At 40.2% G+C, this 24,792-nt stretch overlaps 2 protein-coding genes across 4 annotated transcripts in view; one reads left to right on the top strand and one right to left on the bottom strand.

Annotated features, from left to right (window-relative positions):
- LOC125233469 overlaps window positions 1-7,805 on the top strand; it is a 190,570-nt gene extending 182,765 nt beyond the window's left edge. Inside the window, 4 exon segments of the mRNA XM_048139507.1 lie at window positions 557-767; window positions 1,931-2,134; window positions 2,780-2,938; window positions 5,373-7,805. Of these exon segments, the coding sequence (XP_047995464.1) occupies window positions 557-767; window positions 1,931-2,134; window positions 2,780-2,938; window positions 5,373-5,597 (799 nt within the window). The 3' untranslated portion in view covers window positions 5,598-7,805.
- A 760-nt stretch (window positions 7,806-8,565) lies between these two features.
- The window catches only part of LOC125233471 (senecionine N-oxygenase), a 29,302-nt gene continuing 13,075 nt past the window's right edge, over window positions 8,566-24,792 (bottom strand). For all 3 annotated transcript variants that reach the window (XM_048139509.1, XM_048139511.1, XM_048139510.1), the window contains 6 exons: window positions 22,626-22,764; window positions 21,615-21,798; window positions 20,876-21,151; window positions 19,835-19,998; window positions 18,798-18,941; window positions 8,566-10,675 (listed from right to left, as the gene is read on the bottom strand). In XM_048139509.1, coding sequence (XP_047995466.1) covers window positions 10,484-10,675; window positions 18,798-18,941; window positions 19,835-19,998; window positions 20,876-21,151; window positions 21,615-21,798; window positions 22,626-22,764 — 1,099 coding nt within the window. In that variant the 3' untranslated portion in view covers window positions 8,566-10,483. The remainder of the gene's footprint in view (window positions 10,676-18,797; window positions 18,942-19,834; window positions 19,999-20,875; window positions 21,152-21,614; window positions 21,799-22,625; window positions 22,765-24,792) is intronic.

Below are 24,792 nucleotides of genomic sequence, written 5' to 3'. Positions count from 1 at the left end.
GCACATAAGTTCCGAAAAACTCATTGGTACGAGCCGGGGTTCGAACCCGCGACCTCCGGATCGAAAGTCGCACGCTCTTACCGCTAGGCCACCAGCGCTTTTTTGATTAGATTAAGTAGATATGCATCATATTATCTTTAGTTGTGACATTTGGAGTCATTTGCATCTCTAAAGTTATTTAAGATTTGTTTACTATTTGTTTGTACTCTTTTAATATTTAATTGAAAGTCGACATTTAGAGACCTTAAACATCTGTAGTTAATGAAAGTATAAACTTTAGTTAGAAATGTTATTTGTAATTTCAATATTTTCAATATATAGTATCCGTGGCCTATAAGTGCCTCTCTGTGGCCTATTTGCTGAGCAAATGATTTGTCAACCCGTTGTGTTATAACGTTGTTTGACGTATCTGTCTGTCTGTCTCTGGCATCGTAGCAACCGATTTAGGTTTCGTTTTTTTTTTGTTTAAAAGCTAAATTAGTCGGGAGTGTTCTTAGTCAAATGTTTGATGAAAATCCTCTATGTCGGCTTTTTTAAATTTTATTTTTCTGTACAGGTTGTCAACATTGATAGCGATGGAGAAATCCCCGGATGATAAGATGAAGACGGTGATCAAGAAGGCAGTGCTGGCGAAGAGTCCGCTGGTGAAGACGGCGGTGCTGGACTTCAGCGGCCTGAAGAACAAGGACGAGAGGGACAACTTGAAGGACAGCGGGATCGGGCTGGAGGAGGAGCCGGCGGCTTCCACTAGCGACGTGGCTAAGAAGGTAAAAAGATTTTATATCTTGTACCTAATTGTTGTTTTAGTCCCTTTGTTTTGATTTTACTGTCGAAATCGTAGCACCGCTTACAGTCACTCTGCTTAGCTTCGAGGTTGACTGTTAGAATATTCAATAAAATAATTTGATTTGTTTCCTAGTTGTATAGTGGTTGGCAGCACCATCTCTCTCGCTCTATTGTAATCCTGCAAAGGCAAGCACTATTTGCTCGCCCTTAGATTTGGTCAAAAGGCGCCTAGCCTTATTAGAGATAACATACACTAGAGAAATTTCGTCGGGTACCACGGCGGGCGGATGGTCTAGTGGTGAAAACGTTAGCCGCGTAAGCTGAAGACCCGGGTTCGATTCCCGGCTCGGACATCAGTGGGCCTTGTCGTTTTTTCTTTCGTGTATGATATCTATTTCAATTTTGTAGAGAATGCTTAAAGCATTAAGTTCGCCTTTTTGTACTGCAATTTTTTTCTTTCGTGCAATAAAGTCTTAAATAAATACACTATGTATTAGAAAGGCCAGCTAGGATAAAAGGGGTTGCCGGCCGAAGACATAGAGTAAAGCGAGGCAAGTCTAGGTCTGAGGCACAGTATAAGGACGACTCAGTAATCATACTTCTAACAAATTTAGCGCCGCGCGGTTTGTCCTTGAGTAGCGCTCGGCGCGAGCGAGGTGCAGAGAGTACATGCGGAACCGGATGATGCCGGTCGCGTCAGTACGCGCCGCGCTGCGTGGCGCTGCCAAGGTCGCGCGCGAGAGTCAAATACCGATCGCGGGAGATTAACTACTGAGTCGTCCTTATAGGTACTGTGTCTTAGGTGCGCAAACCCATATTTCCCGCCAAGGTATGTGTATTTTTTTTATTGTTATAAATGGGCTTACTCTCGGCCACAGACTAGCCAAAGTGTGGTCTACGACGGAGTGAGCTCGCCCAGAAGATGCCTGTTCACTCTCGATTTATAGGAGCTTCGGGTCGGCAACGCGCATGTGACACCCCTCGAGGTGACCGCTTTCCATCAGGCGGACCGTATGCCCGTTCACTATTGACGTGATATTATTTTGACTCGAGTGGCAGATTAGTTTTTATAAGGAAAATCTGTATACTGTTATATTTGTTACTCCGTATCATCTCGTTTCTAAATCCAAACCATATATTCCAGAAGAGCAAGAAGCGCACAGTGTCGGGCGCGTCTTGCGGCTCCGACGCTGGCGCCGGCGCCGGCGCGCAGGTCAGCAAGATGGCCGCCTTCCTCCCGGGAGCCGCGCTGTGGCGCTGGCGCGGCGCGCCCTACCGCCGCACCGCCCGGCCCCGGCACAGGAAGCTGTTCTACAGGGCTATAGCACGAGGAGAGGAGGTACTTAACGTAAGTATACACTGCCATATCTAAAGTGGAGTGTTCATAAGATGGCGACCTTCCTACCGGGTGCTGCGTTGTGGCGCTGGCGCGGCGCTCCGTACCTCGGGACGGCCAGACCGAGGCGCGCGAAGCTGTTCTATAGAGCTAATAACACAGAATATATAATAGTACGAGTACAGAAGGCTCCCTCCTTTGATGTTCACAAAATGCCGACATTCTAAATTCTTACCTACATTAACAAACGGACCGCACGCGTGCAGACGACATTGAATTCTATTGCGCCGCGCGAAAGTCGTTGCCACTGAATGGGCCGCGAACTCGCGGCCGCCGGCATGTACTTGTAGCGCGGCGAAAGGATCGCGGAGTGAGCCGCCCCTGCTAATAGCTAACTTCACACTGATCTTTAGTTACGACTGAAGGGGAGTTTCGACATTATGGCTTCAGCAAAATGACTGGGTTCCTCCGCGTACTAAATACCTCTTTGTTAACCGCCGCCCCGAATCTATTTGTTCTCTTTCTTGTTTGTTAAGCGTCTTGAGTTTTCAAGTCAAATTCTGTCAAGCTCGATTTCTTATAATCAAATATTGGATTCATGAAGAATTGAGGAAACTAAAAATTCTAAGATTTAAATATACTATATTCAATTTCCAGGTGGGCGAAGCGGCAGTATTCCTGTCCACAGGCAGACCGGACCGTCCATACATCGGGCGTATCGAAGCTCTGTGGGAGGCGCGCGGAGCCATGGCTGTCCGAGTGAGGTGGTTCTACCATCCTGAGGAAACCACTGGCTGCCAACCTTTGCACTACCCGGTAAGTCTAGACTTAGGTCATACTTATAGACAGGCTGGTTGAATAGATAGACCTGATCTTCCATACATCGGGCGTATCGAAGCTCTGTGGGAGGCGCGCGGAGCCATGGCTGTCCGAGTGAGGTGGTTCTACCATCCTGAGGAAACCACTGGCTGCCAACCTTTGCACTACCCGGTAAGTCTAGACTTAGGTCATACTTATAGACAGGCTGATTTGATAGATAGACCTGATCTTCCATACATCGGGCGTATCGAAGCTCTGTGGGAGGCGCGCGGAGCCATGGCTGTCCGAGTGAGGTGGTTCTACCATCCTGAGGAAACCACTGGCTGCCAACCTTTGCACTACCCGGTAAGTCTAGACTTAGGTCATACTTATAGACAGGCTGGTTGAATAGATAGACCTGATCTTCCATACATCGGGCGTATCGAAGCTCTGTGGGAGGCGCGCGGAGCCATGGCTGTCCGAGTGAGGTGGTTCTACCATCCTGAGGAAACCACTGGCTGCCAACCTTTGCACTACCCGGTAAGTCTAGACTTAGGTCATACTTATAGACAGGCTGATTTGATAGATAGACCTGATCTTCCATACATCGGGCGTATCGAAGCTCTGTGGGAGGCGCGCGGAGCCATGGCTGTCCGAGTGAGGTGGTTCTACCATCCTGAGGAAACCACTGGCTGCCAACCTTTGCACTACCCGGTAAGTCTAGACCTAGGTCATACTTATAGACAGGCTGATTCGATAGATAGACCTGATCTTCCATACATCGGGCGTATCGAAGCTCTGTGGGAGGCGCGCGGAGCCATGGCTGTCCGAGTGAGGTGGTTCTACCATCCTGAGGAAACCACTGGCTGCCAACCTTTGCACTACCCGGTAAGTCTAGACTTAGGTCATACTTATAGACAGGCTGGTTGAATAGATAGACCTGATCGTCCATACATCGGGCGTATCGAAGCTCTGTGGGAGGCGCGCGGAGCCATGGCTGTCCGAGTGAGGTGGTTCTACCATCCTGAGGAAACCACTGGCTGCCAACCTTTGCACTACCCGGTAAGTCTAGACTTAGGTCATACTTATAGACAGGCTGGTTCGATAGATAGACCTGATCTTCCATACATCGGGCGTATCGAAGCTCTGTGGGAGGCGCGCGGAGCCATGGCTGTCCGAGTGAGGTGGTTCTACCATCCTGAGGAAACCACTGGCTGCCAACCTTTGCACTACCCGGTAAGTCTATACTTAGATCATACTTATAGACAGGCTGGTTCAATAGATAGCAGCGGTTGGTGATTTTTTTGCTACACCGAAGCAAAAAGAAACCTACCTTAGGCAAGCCAGTGGGAATCGGCTTGTATGGACCAGCCGATGCTGATAGATAGGTTTGGGGGGTTACCATGACGTACTAAATACATTCAGTTTAGGTTGAGAGAAAGGGACACAGCTATAGCAGTTACATAGCTCCGTCCCTCTCTCTCAACCTAAACTGAACGGCTTTAGCACGTCATGGTAACCCCCCTGATTTTTCATACATCGAGCGTATCGAAACTCTGTGGGAGGCGGGTGGCTGTCAGAGTAAGGTGGTTCTACCATCCCGAAGAAACTACCTTTGCATTACCCGGTTAGGCTGTTTTCACAATATCCGATCCGATATCGGACGTCGGAGGGATTTCATTAGAAAAAATCGAAGATAGCCCCTGTAATGTCTGGGATATCGGTCCGACATCCGATATAGGATCGGATAATGTGAAAACGCACTAAGCGTTGGGGCTGTAAGTAAATTGGAATTTTGGTACTCTGAGTGACATTTTATGGAGTCCCTCAGTCAGTCAGTTCTAAACTGGAATCCTTGCACTTCCCGGTGACACGATGTTCTAGATTTTAGTTATCCCTATATAACTGGTAAGCTTTTTCAAATAAGAGAGTCCGGGTTTATGAAACGTATCTGGTAGTAAGCGTGTACCAGCTGGCCTCGCCGAAACGACAATGGCTGACGCTATAAGACGCCTTTCGAAACGCAGTCTGGCTCTGTCGCGCCAATATGCAAGAGCGATAAGGATAGATAGCTACGATAACGGTATTATCGTAAGCGTTTGTGCATTTCGCTACGTACCATTTCCCATATTTTAGGTTCTTTTTTAACCCCCGACGCAAAAACGACGGGGTGTTATAAGTTTGACGTGTCTGTCTGTCTGTCTGTCTGTTTGTCTGTCTGTCTGTTTGTCTGTCTGTCTGTGTGTGTGCCTGTCTGTGGCATCGTAGCTCCTGAACGGATGAACCGATTTCGATTTAGTTTTTTTTATTTGAAAGGTGTGTTAGTCGGGAGTGTTGTTTGCCATGTTTTATGAAAATCGGTCCACTAGGTCGCGGTCGGGGGTTTTTTCAAAATTTTAATTTTGTGGTTAGGTTAGTTACACATACTTATCCTGGCCCTTTCTCTTTCCAGGGAGGCCTCTTCGAGTCCCCTCACACGGACGAGAATGACGTGCAGACAATCTCGCACAAGTGCGAGGTGCTGCCGCTCGCGCAGTACAAGGCGCGCATGCGCGACGACCCCGCGCGCTACGGCAGCGTGTATGATAATAACGACGTGTACTACCTAGCTGGACATTATGATCCGACGCAGCAGACGCTCAGCATGGAGGCCGATATACCGGTGAAGAGCGCCTAGGTCCTATGGTGTCCTGGTATCTAGAGTAAAATTAGCTGGAGTGCAAAAGACAAAGCAGGAAGAACAATGCACGTCTTAGCATTTTAATAAAGTAGGATGTCTCTCTAGATATGATTTAGACGCAGCAGACATAATAAGTGGCGTCAAAAACTAGGTGACTTAACTATCATGTCGATTATCTTACAATATTCTCAACTAACCCATTTTAAAAAGTTTGCGCATTTACGACGTCTACACAAAGTCGCACAAGTGCACGGTTCTCGCATACTACAAGACTCGCATGGGCGAATAAGTGGTTGTTACAAAGATACTAACGAAACGAAAATGTGGTACAATAGTTCCAATTTGTTGGCTGGCATCAGCCCTCCCTAATAAGAACAGTCAATTTTAGGGGCATAACACTTGGCCGTTTTGACAATTTCGCTGAGATTTCATAATTTTGAAAATGATGCGGTAGTCGTATATTTACTAATATTCTTTTTTGTTAATTTTCCATGAGTAGTTTGTAGGATAATCGACTATTACTTATTAAAAATACTTAAACACGATGTCTATCATCATTAGCGACCTTGAGCGTAACGTATTCTGAACGAATACGAAAGCGAATGCCAGTTCATTGACCTTTCGCTTCGTTCGCGCTATTCGGACGTCAAGAACGCTTTACTCCTAAGCGGCGATGTTCTCCTGGTACCGACGCCAACCGAATAACGGTTCAAAACCAGTGAACGAGGTCAAATAGAAACAATGACTCTCTGGCGACTATGTTGCCTTGGTGACGGTTTTAATAAAAATGATGGCGAAAGTAAAAAAGTGCGATGGCACAATCTTGATCATTAAATTAAACAATCAATCATTATTTTAATTAAACGGGATTCTTGGCAAAATCCTGATGTTTTTTTGTGTTGATTATGACTTTTTTATTCAGAAAACAATCCCGATTAATTAAAATATGTAAATGTGTAAGAATTACACTATTATTAATAAATTATAATCATGATCAGTGTTTAGATTTAATTTCTCCGACGTCACATTTGTGTTAGCGGTGGTAGTTTTTAAAAATGGAAGTACACATTTTGTCTATCTCGATGTTAGTCGGTTTCAGTAGCTCCCCAGTGAACTCCTGAGACGTTGCACGTAGCTTGAATGACTAAAAAGTCACTTATACAGGTCTTAAAGTACAATCTAGATTTTTGAGGCTCAAATTTGTGACATTTTTTCAGATTTACCGTCGTCTTTGAAGACGATCTATATAAAGTACGACTCATGTTAGTTACCCTTGTTACGTTTATAATAGTGGTTTTCAATACGGAGTGTTTTCCTTGGGCCGAGTGTGAGAGGCAAATTGAGACAATATAGACTTTTTGACGTGTTATGGTCGAAATTGGAGTGACCGATTTGGTGATGACGATATGTGATTTATTTTTTATACGTGTAACGCTGTAATCTCAGTGTTTAGGTAGTTGTATATGTATATGCTATTAGACTTTACCTATATCTCTCCCGGCGTGTATCTTTTTAAATGCAATACTTTTTCAGCTAGTCCTTTTGTTCAAAATTAACCAGTGTCTATTTAGTCTCGGTGGGAGGTACTTTGACTCTTTGTTATATTGTTTTTCGCTATTTTATATTCTTGTTTAATAATTTTATGTTATCGAAGTATACATTTATATCGGAATGGTGCTAGACGCTTGATATAATTCGGTTATGTTCGCGGTAGTTAAGACTGTATATACTTAGATAAGTTTGAAACTTAAGTATACTGTATTTTCCACAATTTCATGATTGTCGGCTTGCTATAAAATTTGCCATTTTTGTCAAAATTGACTTTCTATATTTTTATGTATTTGTAGTATTTATGGTATGATTTCCACAGGGTAAGCCCTTCTTTGTACCTTTATCATATCGAGGACGGTGGAAGGGACTGAGACAGGGGAGTATGGAGCGACCAGGATAGGTAGGTAGGTTTTGTACGGAGAGGCCAAACGTTTGTAAGAAAATGTGGGAAAGGAATCAGCCTTAAATGTAAAGTTACTCAGTAGGATCGTAGTTATTGTCCTCTACTTACGGCACAGCGCCTGTACGATGTACTTTTTGTTGTCAGATGTACTTTAATTTTTAAGTCTATTTTTAAGTTATATTAAGGAAATCGGTTTCGTTTATACTGTATACAAAATTATATAAAGGATAATTGCAACTCTAAAATTTGACACGTATCTTATATCTTTAAACGAGCAATTCTTGTATATTTATTTATTTATTTATTTATTTATTTATATATTTATTTATACTGACGATCTCGGAAATTAACCGCTCTAACGATTTCGCTGAAATTTGTTATGTGGGGGTTTTTGGGGGTGAAAAATCGGTCTAACTTATCCTTAGGTCCCGGAAAACGCGACTTTTCGAGTTTTCATGTGTTTTTCTTCGCGCGCCATCTCGTGTGCAGTAGTTGTACTGTTAAGACAGAATTCTTTCGGTCGATGTAAGTACTATTTATTGCAAACACTAGATGGCGACACAGGTCAAGGCTAAAATGAATAGAAAAATACACTGAGTTTTTGTGGCGAATCGCGCGCCATCTCGTGTGGAGTAGTTGTGTTGTTAAGGCTGAGAATTCTTTCGCTCGATGTAGGTACTATTCATTTTTGAACTAGATGGCGACACATGTCAAGGATACGAAACAGAACCGAGCGAAGCTCGGTCGCCCAGATATTGTGTATAATAAAGAAAACGAAAAGTGCGAATTTGGAAACAATATTGAGATAAATAGTATTTTTATAATATAATGAGGTAACGTTTTATTTTGTCTGAAGCAAAGCTATTATAAAATAAGTACAAACTTGTTGATGATATCGTGGCTCGGCCCAGGCACTGGCGCGGGGAGTTCGCGGCCGACAGGTGGCGCTGCCACACTTGCAGCGCTCTGATTGGCTGATGGGATGGGATTGTATTTCCAGTACCCTATTGGTCCAATGATATGATATGTGCCGGCCGTGAATTTCACCAATATCCCTAATTAATTATTGTATTCAAAGGGAAGCCATAAATATTACAATTAAAGATTAATAATATATCAGCATTGATAATATAAAGATTATAAATACGCTTAAATAAAATATTTTTGGCTGATTCAGTTGTTTTATTTAATACCAGTGGCGACTTAAGTTACAGGCGAAATTAAAAGTTTACAATAAATTAATTATCATCATTAATGTACTTGGCGAAATAAAATTATGCTAAAAGAATTTATCTAAAATCCCATTTCCGTCTATTTACTTATAATATTAAAACTAATAAAACACACCTTACGTACAACTTATGAGCAAAATCATTGCTTTCCTTTCCTATTAACATTATACAAATATACATGAATGATGTTATTTCACTGTTGTAGTCTTAGCACACACAGTAAAGTCATTAATTTAAGTACAAACAATATTATGAAACAATAAATTCATCACTGAATGAGTCAATGTACTACATGTAAAGATATCCTCAGAATTCTTATAACATACTTATAACTAATGAATTCGTCACAAAAATAGATCACATAATAAATTTTACAATTATTGTCACAATAAAAAATTTGTCGCGTGATGTACAGGGCTGGGCGGATTAACTGTCCTATTGTAATACATGTCGTTATCTATTTCAATATAACAGATTTCTATTGTGTATCATTTTAAATCCACAATTTAATGCCCTTCACGAATTCTAAAAGACACTTCTATTACAGTCTGTTTAATTATTTTTTTATAACAAAATTGAAAAGTATTTACAGTTGGAAGTTATGACAGCGAACACTGCGGATTGGGCGAGATATTCAACTAACTGAAAAAAGTTAATATCCAATATTGCTTTGATATTGCATACCAAAAATCGTTTTTAGAAGTATTTTTCTTCTGAAATCAAGTAAAGATTTTGTAGGAATTGGATGGTTTGTGTCAGTAAAGTAGCTACAAATAACCATGGGCGAATCATACAAAATTGTGCTTAAAATTATAATATATTCAATAACATAATATAATTGAAGAGGGGACAACATTTTGCATACTGCAAAATAACCATGAACTAAGGGACCTAAACATAAAGGATAATTTATGTATGTACGCTGTTTCTTTTAAAAAATGTGAGGGCTAGATACAAAATGCTATTTACGCGGCACGATGGCCATTTTGCAAAGAAAATGCATTTCGATTTCAGGAGTTCAACAAATGTCAGACTGATGTTGAGTATGGTGTTATATTAAAGGATAGAAACGAAGATATTTTAGCCATAAATTTATTCAATAGAGAAACTCAGTCAGACCACATCTTCATGAGGAAAAGTGCCATTTTCGTCGAAATTTTTAGGCTGATATTTTATCTTGAAACGTACGCTACGCATCTTTAGGTACGCACGATAACTATTAATATTTACATATAAAAATAAATGCAAAGTTTTATTGAGATGGCAAAAGGCTAAAACTGGCATTTATTTTGGGGTCGGGTAGTCAAGTATTGCATGACTTAGCAGATGAGGTCGTGCGTGCCGAATCAAACTCCTTCTACAGCAAAATGCCTAAAATTATGCAAGTTAAAGAAAAGCAAATAAAATATATTACATAACACTTTAAAACTTAAGATGTTATGGATATAAATCATAGCACTACTTTTCACATTATCGTGTTTTTAAAATTTTATACCACTTTTTAATTTTAACTAGGACAGTTATTCTGCCCAACCCTGTAAACATGATGACTTTGATAGATCACATAATAAATTTACAATTATTGTTACAATAAAAAAGTCCGATACTTAGACATGAAAACGTTTAAATTAATACAAGTCAAGAAAGCCTCCTTAAAGCTAGATCTTAACCTAAAAACCCTAGTTCCCCGTTTAGGGTCAACAAAGAATCTCACTGCGTCCATTACTGATGACTTCATAGGTCTCATCGTCGATGATCTTATAGATGTCCTGGCGGTAGTTCTGAAGGTTGTGGAGGAAACGGTTGGAACTCTCCTCGCGGATCTTCGTGATGACGGACGGGAGGTTTTTGGTGTGCGCCTCGGAGGCTAGGGAGGCGTAGTACTTCTCCTGTGGACAAGGGAGAATTGTGGTTAGCTGAGAAACTTAAGGCACATTTAAAACAGCCTGAGAGAATCTTGGCAAAAAGAATAGGAATTTAAAATCGGCAAGATCGTAGTGTGGTTTCGTTTTCTCAAATCCATTGATATGAAAGGGACGACATTACAATGTTGTCATTTTTAATGTCTATGTCTACTCTTGCCAGCTTACTTTTTTGCCAGACATTATACGTATTATATATACATGTATGTGTAGGAAGTCGCAATATAATCTATTTGTATTTTGGAATTTGTTGAAAAGTAGACAATGAAATATAAACAAATAATAATTTATTAACAAGTCATGTTTGAATTCTTATAGGCCAAATATAAACGACATCTAGGTACATTAGGTATAAAACTGTTAATCCATGGTTTTGATTTCATTTGCATTAATAATGTGTTTTGATAGAAATACCTAACAGTCCTTGACAATGAATTATCAAATGTAATTCATATACTACATCAATTGCAAATTGTTATCTAAACTATGACCGTTGCAAGTTTATTGACATATTCCTATTTCAAAACATACATTTGTATTGGCAACATACGAATCGTTAGCTAGCGTCCGGTTTACCTCTACCAGTGAAGGTATCAGTATTAAGACGTTGCGATAAGACCGGTTACGCTAACATAGCCATATCTAATCGCTATATATTTACAACAAAAAGCCGTTATCCGCGAATACAAGGTATGTATAGACGCGACAAGTTAAACTATCAAAGTGACAATCGATTAAAACCTTTATAACTACTAAGTTTAGCGTCGTTTAAAGTTCACTCGTACTGTTATTGATAAAATCATTTACAGTTCGTGTTGCAATCAGTGCTTGACGCACAGTGAAAGGATCAAGACGTGGTGGGCGTGTTAGTGTTAGTTTGTCTGCTGACGACTCATGCGGTCCTGGTACTTTGGTAAATAGAAACGTCCATTGATTGATTTTTGTTAAATAGTTTTTGTTAAATAAATGATTGTTGGTTTTTGTTTTATTGCCCTTGCAAAACTTAGAACTTGGCTAGAGTGAGTTCAAGGCAATATCGATTGCAATTTTAGATCAACATCTTGATATTCTAATATTTTTGAGTCTGTCATTTATTTCGGATTTTTGTAGGGTAGGGGAATTTAAACACTAAGGAGTAAGTACCTGCAAATTACATTATATACTAGAATTCAATACAATGTACTTATTCAAATGAACAGTCTTTCAAAAGTTCAAGATTGAGGTTGTCCCCACGGGGGCATTAGTCTACCTCTATTCTAGCTAGGATAGAGTATCATTTTTGACCTACTTATATATAATACGCCTTGCCGCCGTCCAAAGCCACAATTGTTAGCGCGCTCCGTGGCAAACGGACGCTCTGACACACCAATACTTAATATGCACAGAAAAAATCAGAGAGATGACTGAGTGCGTTTTCACATTATCCGATCCGATGTCGGATGTCGGACCGATATCCCATACATTACAGGCGCCATCTTGGATTTTTTCCATTGAAATCCTTCCGACATCCGATATCGGATCGGATAATGTGAAAACGGCCTTAGAGTCATCGACTGATCGTGATCGATTTGTACGTTTTCACATTATCCGATCTGAAATCGGATGTAGGACCGATATCCCATATTTTGAGGCGCCATTTTTGATTTTTGCTTTTGACATCCTTCCAACATCAGATATGGAATCGGATAATGTGAAAACGCACTAACTTGTGGCACCCTGGGAACCGAAATCGCACATGAAGAAGGTAGGTAAGTATACCAACGATAGAAAAGGGAACGACCTAATGATTCCTAGCGTAGATGCAGAGGCACCAACGCCTTTTTACGAGCCCTGGGTGCATCCAGAAAATGCATGCGTCTGAAGACCGGGACAAAATGAGATCAACAAAGTAAGTATAACAGAAATTCAAGTACCTAATTGTAAAGAATTAAAGAAAAATATACATAAGTAAGTATATTTGGATGGTGGATTTGCGGGCATAGCACACTAGTGTGATAATAGTTATTTGTTTTACAAGGGGACAAAGTTGTTGTTTAACCGCACGTGCCAATATTCATACCCGAGCGAGCGAAAGATTCCAATATTGAACCGCGAGCGTAGCAAGTGGTTCAAAATGTGGAATCTTGAGCGTAGCGAGAGTTTCAAGGCACGAGCCGCACGAGGATTAAACAAACTTTGCCATCGAGTGAAACACAAAATTTTTCACTGCACCAACACGAACAAAATACTGACTATAAAACATCAAACTGAATCAAATTCATTAATTTATTCAATATTTATGATTTAAAATCATCATTAATAGGTAAATCTACCAGGCAGCTTAAGACATCAAGTTATAAATTTGTATGAAATTACTTTGCACTCTTGTGGATAAAATGCAATTTTGCTATCTGTTTTCGAATAGCAAAGAAAGCCTTTATCAGTTGGTGTGGTGAAAACTTTATTGCATCGGTGCGTCCCACGCATTTACAAATAGTGCGAAAAGGTCGGTTTAACGTTGTATCGTTTATCACGCGACCGTGCTTGCCTGTCACTTTTTTTATAGACCCAGCAATATCAATGCTTTTGAGACAAATAACAGGCGACCTTATCTCTAAACAGTCGTCATAAATTGCCCTGATATTTACATAAAGATAATATAAGTGTTTGTAACTAGGCCTACTTGAATTGATAAAGAGTTGGTATACTATTTGGACTCGAGAGCGATCTCTCCCAGACAATTCATTAGGTAGCAAGTTATTAATTACCTCAATAAAATAAAGAGTCGATGAACCTAATTAGCACACTCAACGAAGCCTACCTCATCGGAAATAATTCGTGTATAAGAGAAAATATTGTGGTATCATTGTAGGGAATGGTGTCTTAATCCACATACCTACTCAAAGTACTCGGGGGTGGGGGTGGAGATAACGGGTGGAGGGGAGTGTACCTAAAGGTCCCTTTTTTTAGTTTTTCGTGAATACCTCTTAAACTGTGTCACGTAGCAAAAAATGTTCTAAGACACAAGTAATCTTCATAAAATTCTCTACAAAAAAAGTATGTACACTCTTTATCTGGGATCAATAGTTCGTGAAATATGCAGAGAAAAAGATGGACAGAAAATATTTTTTTTTATAATGCAAGTGTGATGAAAAACATTGTGTGTAACTCGGGAAGTATGAATCTTTTTCCCTCCATATTTCATGAACAACCTCCATTTTCAATTCCTTCTGCTTGTAATATAAGTTGTAAACTGTTCTAATATTAATTTTTTGGCCGACGAAACACTGTTGCCACCTAGTATCGAGTAGTGGTACTGATAATTCACGCTATTTGACGCGTGATTGTCGCTAGATGTCACTTAACTATGCCTATACAAATAACCCGCATTTACTTATGTATGGAGTTACAACTCTTCCCTCGGTGAAATTTAATCGGTAAGCGGAAACCAATTTTTGTATACTTGTCTAGTTATTAATGTATGTGGAAATTGTGGAATTATGTTTTGATCTTAGACAGTTATTAGTTAATTAGGTCAAAGTATCAATAAAGTTATCATTCTATTGAATAACAAGAATATTGACTGTACAACTTATATTTATTATCAATATCATAACTGTGTCCACTTAATTATGAATATACGACATATGTATAGGTACTTAATAAGATTAATAAGGAGAGTTACCTACTATGTAATGAATACATGATACAAAACCAAAATCACTTTAAATATTATTTTCGATTACCTACCTAAAGCTAAGCATTATGAATAAGTGCCTATGTTTTAAACCCTAGTAGTTAAATATAATTGAGTAAGCGCCACTTGCACCAACGAAAATGGAGGGTTAACCCACGATTTTATATGGAATTTGACAGATGACAGCCCACTAACCCCGAGTTAAGTGATTGGTGCAAGTGGGCCTAAGAATAATAAGATGTATGCAAGTACATATTTATTAAATAAATTATTGATCTTTGGCTATATTTTTTAAATATAAAAAGCATTAGCTTTTAAAAATAAATTTATTTGAATGTGGTATTAAAGACAGTATTTTTTTCCAAAATCACTGGCCTAGAGAAGACTCAAAAAAGTAGGTACTTACAGCAAACTTCAAAAAAGACTTTCTAACTCCTAAAACTTTTTCTAACTCTGTTTTTGCTTTATCTTACTAAGTAACAGGATATCAATATTGCTGATAGTATAAAACTACTGTAGGCCTAGCACATGATTGCCGCGAGAGTATGTCGCCGCGAGATAAATGACATCTCATTCTGTATTAATGACATAAGGACGGGTAGTCTATCTCGCGGCGACATACACTCGCGGCAATCATGTACTAACCCTGGGTAGCTAGTTAGCTACCTAGCTAACGTCACAATCGCTTACACTTCGCAAGCGTATCGTAGGCTCTCCCTATCGCTCTTCTGGAGTGGCGCGACAAAGCCAGACTGCGTTTCAATACTTTCAATCCGCCACGAAGTATCAACGATTGCCACTTCGGCTAGGCCCGCAGCTACACAGACTAGGCTTTAGTATAACAAACAAAATGCTGATCATCAATAATGCAGTAGACGTCCTGCCGGTAGTGTATCAGGTCATCCAGGAACCTGCGGCTGCTGTCGTTGTGAACCAGCGTGAAGACCGCCGGCAGCGGCGCCGCGCCGCTCTCCGCCGACAGCGACACATAGTACTCCGCCTGTACCAGGGTATCATACCGTGTAGGTATGGTCAACCAAATCTTGGCACTAAAAACCGGCCAAGTGCGAGTCGGGCTCGCGCACAAAGGGTTCCGTAGCAGCAAATATAATAAACTTATTATGTCAATTTATACACCTGCCAAAATTACAGTTAAATCAACCTATCTCAAAAACTATAAGAGATACTTTGATCAAACCAAAAATCGTTGAAAGAGTTAATTAGCATGCATCACCTCTATTTTTTTTAGAATTTTATACCCCGTAGTTATAAAAATAGAGGGGGGGGACATACTTTTTACGACTTTGAGAGCTGATATCTCAAAAACCGTTCACTTTAAGAAAAATGTTTTTTAGAAAACTTTATATCATTTTAAAAGACCTTTCCATTGATACCCCACACGGGTATGTACATCGAAAAAAAAATTTTCATCCCTCAGTTACATGTATGGGGGGCCCCACCCCCAATTCTTTTTTTTACTATTTAGTGTCATAATTTTGTAGCGGTTCATACAACACATATTCCCATCAAATTTCATCACTGTAGTACTTATAGTTTCCGAGTAAATCGGCTGTGACAGACGGACAGACGGACAGACGGACAGACGGACAGACGGACATGACGAAACTATAAGGGTTCCGTTTTTGCCATTTTGGCTACGGAACCCTAAAAATGGCGGCAAATTGGAAGAATGTAGGGCTCATTGGCCAAAGCGCGTGCCTTCCTAACCTTGACGTTGGCGGAATCATCGACGGGCCATAACACTTAAAAATTGATTGAAAATATAGGGGCGAAGGTTATATCCCACAGAAAATTTAAATTTCGCGCCAGTTTTTGTGCCACGATTTGGTTGGTCGTCTATAGGTATAGGTACAATACAACAAATGTGTGGATCTCGGGTAAAAATAACCGTCGACCGATTCATAGCGCCGTTGGAGAGGTAGTTTACTGTCAGAAAACTGACCACAGGATAAAATACCACAGGTGACTAGAAAGCTGGCCATCATTTTGTACACTTAGGTCCTAATCCATATTCAAAAAATCTACCAAAATAAGATTGTTTAAATTTCAATGATTCAAATAAATCATTCTTGTTTAGATTACTTACCTACTAGTTTTAAGGAAGAGCGGTACCCCTTACCACAGGTATTTGTTTTACTTAAAAAGGGGTATCCACAACTAAAGTTATGTAAGTAACTCTTAAAATGAATAAAGAATTTTTAATTTTTAATTTTAAATTTTTTTTTTTTTTTTTTTAAAGAGAAAAAAGGACGAAGGTAAAATAAAGTCAGTAACGTTTTCCAAGGGATTGTACTTTGGTGTCACTAGATAACCCCGCTATCATTACCGTAATAGCAACAAGTCGGCATTGCAAGTTCATCCGTCTATCAGCCGTTTACCCTGACTTATCTGTGGACCTTCTTACGTCTTCCGGGAGGATAAATACTGTATTTATTGTGATTGTCTCTGTGTCGTTTGTAACAAATCTATTTGCTTGTGAGCAAATAAGATGCAGGTATTGCAGGTCAAACGAATTGGCTGTAAATATTGGACTCGAAAAGTAAAGAAACTCTAATGTTAAATAATTCGAGGATGTCAAAAGAGGAATAAATAGACAAATAACATATTGTCCCGGATTTGTAAGTTCACATTTTTGACACATTTGTTTTGAAGTATGTTGCGATGTGGCTAAGGCCGTTTTCACATTATCCGATCCGATATCGGATGTCGGACCGACATCCTACATCCGATAAACGCTTCCGATAGTGTCGGATGTCGGTCCGATAAAACGCATTGTTCCAAATCAATGAAGTATGATTTTGTGTCAAAAAATATTTAAAAAATGTTTTATATTTAATAATCATAAGCACAATATCCTAAATATTATATTGTAAAATTAAAATAACGAGCATAAAAAATACTCAGGGTGTCAGGCAAAATAAATAATTTTACATTCAATTATATCTACAAAAAGATGAAATACTAGTATCCGCAATTCGGACCGATGCATTACAACCTTTTTTTTTTCAATGGAAATTGTCAACTAATTTGAATTTCGATCATTAGCAGCTGTTTAATAGACGCCATTTTTGTCACGCACACTAGCACAAACGTATACATACATTATATACGCACACAAACAAATATTATCGGCCGACAACTGACGGGGGGTCCGGCATGCCAAAAAATGTCGGAAGCGTCCTGCCGATATCGGCAGTTCCATGGTGCCGGACAAAAACTGTTGTAGAAGAGTGCCATCGGCATTAAATCCGCAATTTTTGCGTTTTATATCATTTTTTAGTAATAATGATCTATTAAATACATAAATGAAGATCTGGAAGCGCATAAATCTTACATTTTACATCCTTCCTACATCCGATATCGGATCGGATAATGTTAAAACGGCCTAAGACGTATCGTTTCGTTTGCCAAATCTAACGATTAATTACGTATTGGTTGAATCGATTAGGCCCTATGTAAAAGGAGGCGCTTAAACAAATTTACGATTTCTATCAACTTACTGAAATGTCATTTGAATCGAAGTGACAGACTGCCACAGCACTAGTTTAAAAATAAAAATGAATGATAAATGACATTATAAGTAAATCCTGCGTGATAAATTAATATCGTAAAAATAATACTCACTCTCACTAACGAAGATCCGCAAAAATGTAACATGTGCTAGATTATGTTTAAAGTAAGCGAAATATTGTTTTTAAGTACTTGATTTTTTTTAAATATTATTACAGGTTTTTATTTAAAATTTTATTAGGTTGCGCGAGTTTACGTATTGTGGACGCTGTCATGTGTCAAAAAGAGGTTCTTACAAATCTGGGACAATAATAACTTACTGCAGGTGTCCTCTTCATAAAGAGGACAATATTCTCTTGGTGTCCTCTTCATCATGGAGACTATGTTCTCTCTCACAAGAGTGAAACAATAAGAAGGAAAGTGATATGGTCCCATTATAATGTAATAACATAAGCGCTTGGTGTTCCTTCGTGCTACTCAGTTATAGCTCCTCTTCCTAATGGCCTTTTAAGAAGCAGTAGCCAAGTAGAAAGGGATTCAGAGTTGTATTCAATCAATAAATCAATTGTTTATCTTACTAGGTCGGGCCCCATCCCATGCGCTTAGCTCTTGGTCTCCCGAGAGCTGGTTGGTGTAGCTTCCATCCCCAATTATTCGTCATCACTTCTTTAAAATGAAAATGCTTCCTAAGACGATATTTTGAATGTTTCCTCTACCTGGCCTGAGAAACATTCTGAAGGTCCTCATTGTTTCTCTTACCTGGTCTGGACCCATCATACTGTCTGCCTTTTCATGTAACCTTGAGCTGCTTTCTAACTTCTTCTCAATTCCTCATCACCAATTCCCAAGACAGTACGACAGTAGTTTGTATGTTTCCCTTACCTGGTCTGGCCCCATCATATGCGTCTGCCGCTTGGTGTACCCTCGCGCCGCTCGATCTAGCTTCTCCTCCTCCCAATCCCGGGTCATTGCTTCTTGTGAGGGTAGCTTGAAGGTGCCGTTCATTGACCGCACGTAGTACCGGACCTGCACATTCAAAAATCTTAGAAACTTGTTTTACGTCGTCAACTCTATTAGGTTCTTGAAGAAATTTGAAATACCTGGCAGGACACTACTCCAAACACAATAGAAAAAACAATATATGGGATTACGCCTGTTCAAAATTCTACCTATAATTCTACCTACCTAACCATATATATTTAAAAGATATGTTTCTCCCCCCTCGCGCCTCGCCCCGCCCGCGTGGCCCTCTAACTAGTTGTTGACACCTGACAGAAGGCATGTGCGAGAACGGTTGTGCTTCCTTGGTGAATTGTGGGCCCCGGTCAATCCTGCCTGCGGTTCCTGACTCCCGGAGAGAAGGTTAGTGCATGTCTTGGACTACCTTGACAGATTTTTTTTATTTTTTTTGCCCCCTCTTGTCCGTTCATAAACAACGCCTATATGCGTATAGTGTCCACCAAGGTGTTTTAAGACTGCTTTTAGCTGCGTTGGAGTTTTATTTCTAGCAAGCTCTAGAGTTTACAAGCAATAGAAACTTGCAAACAGCCTTGAAGATGGTGGACATACAAAGAAGGCCCATCACCAATAACCAATTCGCTAAATCACATTAGTCAGATGGCGGATATTGACCAGGTGCTTGAAGAGAGATTTCACTCTTTGGTCATCCAACACACAATAAGGAGGAAATGGGAAGATCGTGTTGAGGTAGTTAAAAACTGTCTTACCTGTAAGTCGAACATCTCGAGAAGGCGCAGACATAAGGAACACCGACGAAGCACATGCTAGGATTGGCGGAAGTTGACCAGGTGCTTATAGAGAGGATCCACTTTTTGTCATCCAAGACCCGGTACAATACGACGAGTAAATAGGAACATGGTGTGGGAATTAAAAGAAGAGAGCTAAGGAAACCGTCTCACCTGTAAGTCGAACATGGAGAACGCGCAGACATAGTAAGGCACCCCCACGAAGCACATGCTGGGATGGCGGATGTTGACCAGGTGCTTGTAGAGGGGCTCCACGCAGTTGTCGTCCACGACCACGCCGCACGACGGGTGCAGGAACGGGAAGTTGTACAGGTAACCTGGACCAGGAAAAATAACTGTCAGGTTAAATTACTGAAAGGATAAACTATCAGGTTCAATGAGTTAGGTAAGGTTTTTAGTTTCTTCTCCTGGTGCCGTAGCCAAATGGCATTTCTGCGACGCGAAACGAAAACGAAACGCCGCGAAAAGTGGTCTGGCTCTGTCGCGCCAATACGCAAGAGCGATAGAGATAGATATCTTACAAGCGTTTCGTTTCGTGAGCGTTTGTGCCATTTGGCTACGTACCCTGGTCAGAAAATGATACAATATCGTTAATCTAGTTTATATAAGTAGCAAGGTACAGCGGGGCAAATCTCGACTGGGGGGCAAATGTAACTGGTCTATTTTTTCCATGTTTTACAATGTTTGCATAATTAAATAGAGTGTCCACCGGTTATACATGGTAGGCGTGTTCAGTGGATACATGTAGAACTCAACATCATAGTATAATAATGGAAAAAAATGGATTAGTTACAATTGCCCCCCAGTCGAGATTTGCCCCGCTGTACCTTATTAAAATAAATGCTCATGTTTCACAAGATACAACTCTGAAGATTAACCGATTTTCACCTCCTCAATTGTCTTCTGGATCCGGTCCAGGGGGGTTACCATGACGTGCTAAAGCCGTTCAGTTTAGGTTGAGAGAGAGGGACGGAGCTATGTAACTGCTATAGCTGTGTCCCTTTCTCTCAACCTAAACTGAACGTCTTTAGTAGGTCATGGTAACCCCCAGGTCTGAGTAATGCATTGTGACACTTCTTTCTACGAGTATATGATTAGCGACCGGAATATTGGTGATTCTGATCGCTAAGAGTCAGTCATAAGAGTATCAATAATTCACTGGAATAGATTACTCAATACTTTCAGCATCCTCACCTGTGCATAGGAAGACGACATCCACATCCTCCACGCTTCCATCCACAAAGACCACCTTCTTCCCATCCAGCCTCTCAACATCTGGCTTCTGCACCAGATTCTCCGGGAACACCGTCCTGGGTTGCTCCTTCAGGTGGTGGCTCAGGATGACGTGGGTGGCGACGGAGGTGACCTCCAGCGCGATGTCCATGCCCGACGGGCCGGCGCCGACGACGAGGACGCGCTTGTTGGCGAAGATGTCGGGCACGCGGTAGTCGTGGCTGTGCATTACGTCTCCTGCGAAGAATGAGAATAGAAAAGTTATGGCAAGCTGTACTCTGCTGTAATGTTTTTTCAAGGTCAAAATAAATCGGGTAACTGGGGTGACTTTAGGAAAATTTGGGGTCACTCTGAAGGTGTTTAAAACGTCTAAAGAGACAAATAGAACGGGTTTCTACCATGAACAGAAAAAAGATGGCACTAATAATGGAATCGGTGACAGGCTATGAAGCTTTGTTTTCGCAATTTATGTTGCTTGCTTGTGTCACAAACCTTGTAAAACTGAAAACCGTCACAAAGCAAAGAATACGGGGCTGGTAAAGAATGCATCAGATTACATGGGTCTAAAATTTTTATATACACGGTGTAACTGTCTGAGCAAATCAGGACCAAGCGTAAAGATAGGCATCGTAAATATACGACAAAGTTTCTTCTGAAAAGGAGTAGGTAATTAGGTATCGCCTGTGTTTAGACCATGTACCTTCAAACTCCTTAAGACCTGGTATACTAGGTATGAAGGGCGTGTTGTAGTGGCCGTTGCAGACAAACACGTAGTCGTACTCCTTGGTCTCTGAGACCCCGGTCACCATGTTCTTGTAGCTCACATCCCAGACCTCTCCGGAGGGGGTGGTTCGGGGCTTGATCAGCTGAACATGGTGTTTGAACTGGAAGCAATAAGTGTTTTGTCAATAATTTCGTTTGTGATATATACAACATTTTAAAGATGGTATTTTTCAGACTATAATCGTTGGGCGAATAGAGTGGAGGTTGACCTCCGTGAGCTCGGAGACGGCGAAAGCTGGCGCGATACCGCTTAAGATCGAACAAAGTGGCGTGCTCTTGTGTTGGAGGTCAAAACTCATTTTGGGTTATCGCGTCAGTCAAGTAAGTATCTTTCTTTCAAGAGGAAAATAATATCCATCAAAGCTGCTATTATTACTTCCTTTCTTATTGTGTCCATTAGCATTAAAATTAGATCAGCTCGTGCTTCAGTATGTGAAGATTCTGATTAGATTCATGAAATAATGGGAAGAGGTCCAATTTTGTTATTCCGGATATTGGTTGCCTACATTGGATTTAAGGCCGGGCATCGAAAAATAATGGGATTTTCGAATCGTTGCAGTGGTTAGCCCCGAAATCCCACAAGATATTGTAAGAATCTCGTTTGTTGCTACTTTTTCGCTAAAATAAAATAAAATAAATGAATAAATAAATATTATAGGACATTCTTACACAGACTGACTGGGTCCCACGGTAAGCTCTAAGGCTTGAGGTACTCAGACAACGATATATATAATATACAAAATAATACTTATATACATAGAAAACATCCATGACTCAGGAACAAATATCTGCGTTCATCACACAAATAATAACAGTGTAACAGGCACGGTCACTACGCGCTAGGCCATGGCCAGAAGACCGGTCGTCAAAAAAAAGCATTCCCTGCACTAAAGAGTCTAAACTAGTCTAAAGAAAACTATGCTTGTACCTTAATCCGTTCTGTGACTCCATGCTTGTCTGAATACAGCTGGAGGAAGGCTAGCATGTCCTTCGCAGGCAGGTACGACTTTTCACTCTCCGGGATTGGGAAGTCAGGGAAACCCATGATCTCCTTAGGCAGGTTTGTTCTGGAAGAAAGAAATAATGATGTGTCTTTAATTGCATTTTTTTAGTAAGACCATGACAGACAGACAAGGCATCTCTAAGTGTCCTCACGAAACAGAACGCTCGTAGATATCTATCTCTATCGCTCTTGCGTATTGGCGTGACAGAGCCAGACTACCTTTCGCGGCGTTTCGTTTTCGTTTGGCGTCGCAGAAATGCCATTCGGCTACGGCACCAGGGTGGCTAGCCGAATGGCACAATCGCTCACGAAACGCTCACGAAACGAAGCGCTAGTAGATATCTATCTCTATCGCGCTTGCGTATTGGCGCGACAGAGCCAGCGGCGTATCGCTTTCGTTTGGCGTCGGAGAAATGCCATTCGGCTACGGGGCCAGTTCTTCCTAATTAATTGATCTCATTGAAAAGATTGTTCAATTGACAAAAAAAAAATGATTAAAAGAACCAGGGCTACATGGATACTCAAGAGTCATTAAACCCTTATCGCTATCGTTGACTTTCTGCATACAACACCAAGGTCCGGCTGTGCCCTTCACAGGTTAAGATTTTCAATGTCATTATGATATGGTTATCGATGTAGGTAAGTTAGTAGGGAGATGCAGTTCAAGGGAAGTTATTATGTTTAAGAATAGAAGAAACCATTGCTTTTGTTCATACTTTTAACCACCTATGGCCAGGCTGATCCATCAAGGTAATTCATGAATAGTTTTCTAACAAACTGAATCTAGGGCAAATAGGTATTATTATTTTATTTAGGACCACCCAGACATCTAATGTGTGAATGTCACGCCCTCGCCGGACAAAGAGTGAAGAACTTTGGAGCAGGTTACCTGGTGCCAAAGGACTTCAGAGAGCTACCCATGAGCCTCATCATCCGATACGTGGAGATGGTCGAGAAGCTCCTGAATAGCTGAAGGATCTTAGGATCGTGGGGGGTAATTGTACAAAAGATCCCGATGGGTCGAAGTGTATCCGTAAGCCGCAGATTTAAGATAAGATAAGATATTTAGGACCACCAACAGACATTATTTTTTGTACAAATGACTTTAGGGGTCATAAATGTCATAATGAACAACTTTTATTATGGGACCAATGAATTCGCAAAAAAAAAGTATTAGGGCTATGCAAGAAATGATGCATTTAATAGCATAACAACCAACTTAAGCAAATCTAGATCAGTATAGTAACAAGATAGCCTACAGTACTAATAAAATAAAATATAATCTACAGAAGTTATTTATTTAGTTTTAAAGCTGGTCAGACGTCGTGTGAGTGAACTTTAGGTAGATTAGGAAAACGTTGATAAAAGGTTACACGCGAACTAACCGCACTATTCACTGACGATAACTCTTATTTCATAGACAAAGTTTACAGAAATCATTAATACTAATTACTGTGAAGACCGGTCTGTTTAAGCTTACAGGGTTATTATACTTATTATACCTAATAAGTAACATTCATTCTGATTTATATTTCATTAGGACACTTTGTTCGGTTCTCGTTTGTTTCTTTTCTTTTAGTTAATATTTTGATTACCTATACGATTTTGACTCTTGGAGACCTTATATATCTCTAAGGATAATTAGATTAAGTATACATGTTATCTTTAGTTGTGACATTTAGAGTCATTTGCATCTCTAAAGTAATTTTAGACTTCTTTTTTTATATTTGTACTTTTCTATATTATTATGTGTAGTTTTTAGTTGAATATCGACGTTTAGAGACCTTATACATCTCTAATCATTGTAGTAGCGTAATACTTTAGTTAGAACTTAGATTTAGTATTATCAATTGTAACTGCAGTTCAACTTGTATATTGACGTGTAAAATTGCCCCTGTGGCCTATTTGCTGAATAAATGATTTGTAATATGTAATATGGCGAAAGTTACTTATGCTGAGATAGAGTGAATAATGGTGTAGGTATTAGGTATTAAGTACATTATCTGTTTAAACTTTTAGTTTGACCAAATATCTGAGAGCGTGTTGACACAGGTCGTTGGCTTCAGTGATGGACAGAGCAACACTTGAGATA

This window comes from Leguminivora glycinivorella, chromosome 14 (assembly GCF_023078275.1).
Source record: "Leguminivora glycinivorella isolate SPB_JAAS2020 chromosome 14, LegGlyc_1.1, whole genome shotgun sequence".
Taxonomy (NCBI): domain Eukaryota; kingdom Metazoa; phylum Arthropoda; class Insecta; order Lepidoptera; family Tortricidae; genus Leguminivora; species Leguminivora glycinivorella.
This window is presented reverse-complemented; position numbering and strand designations above follow the sequence as displayed.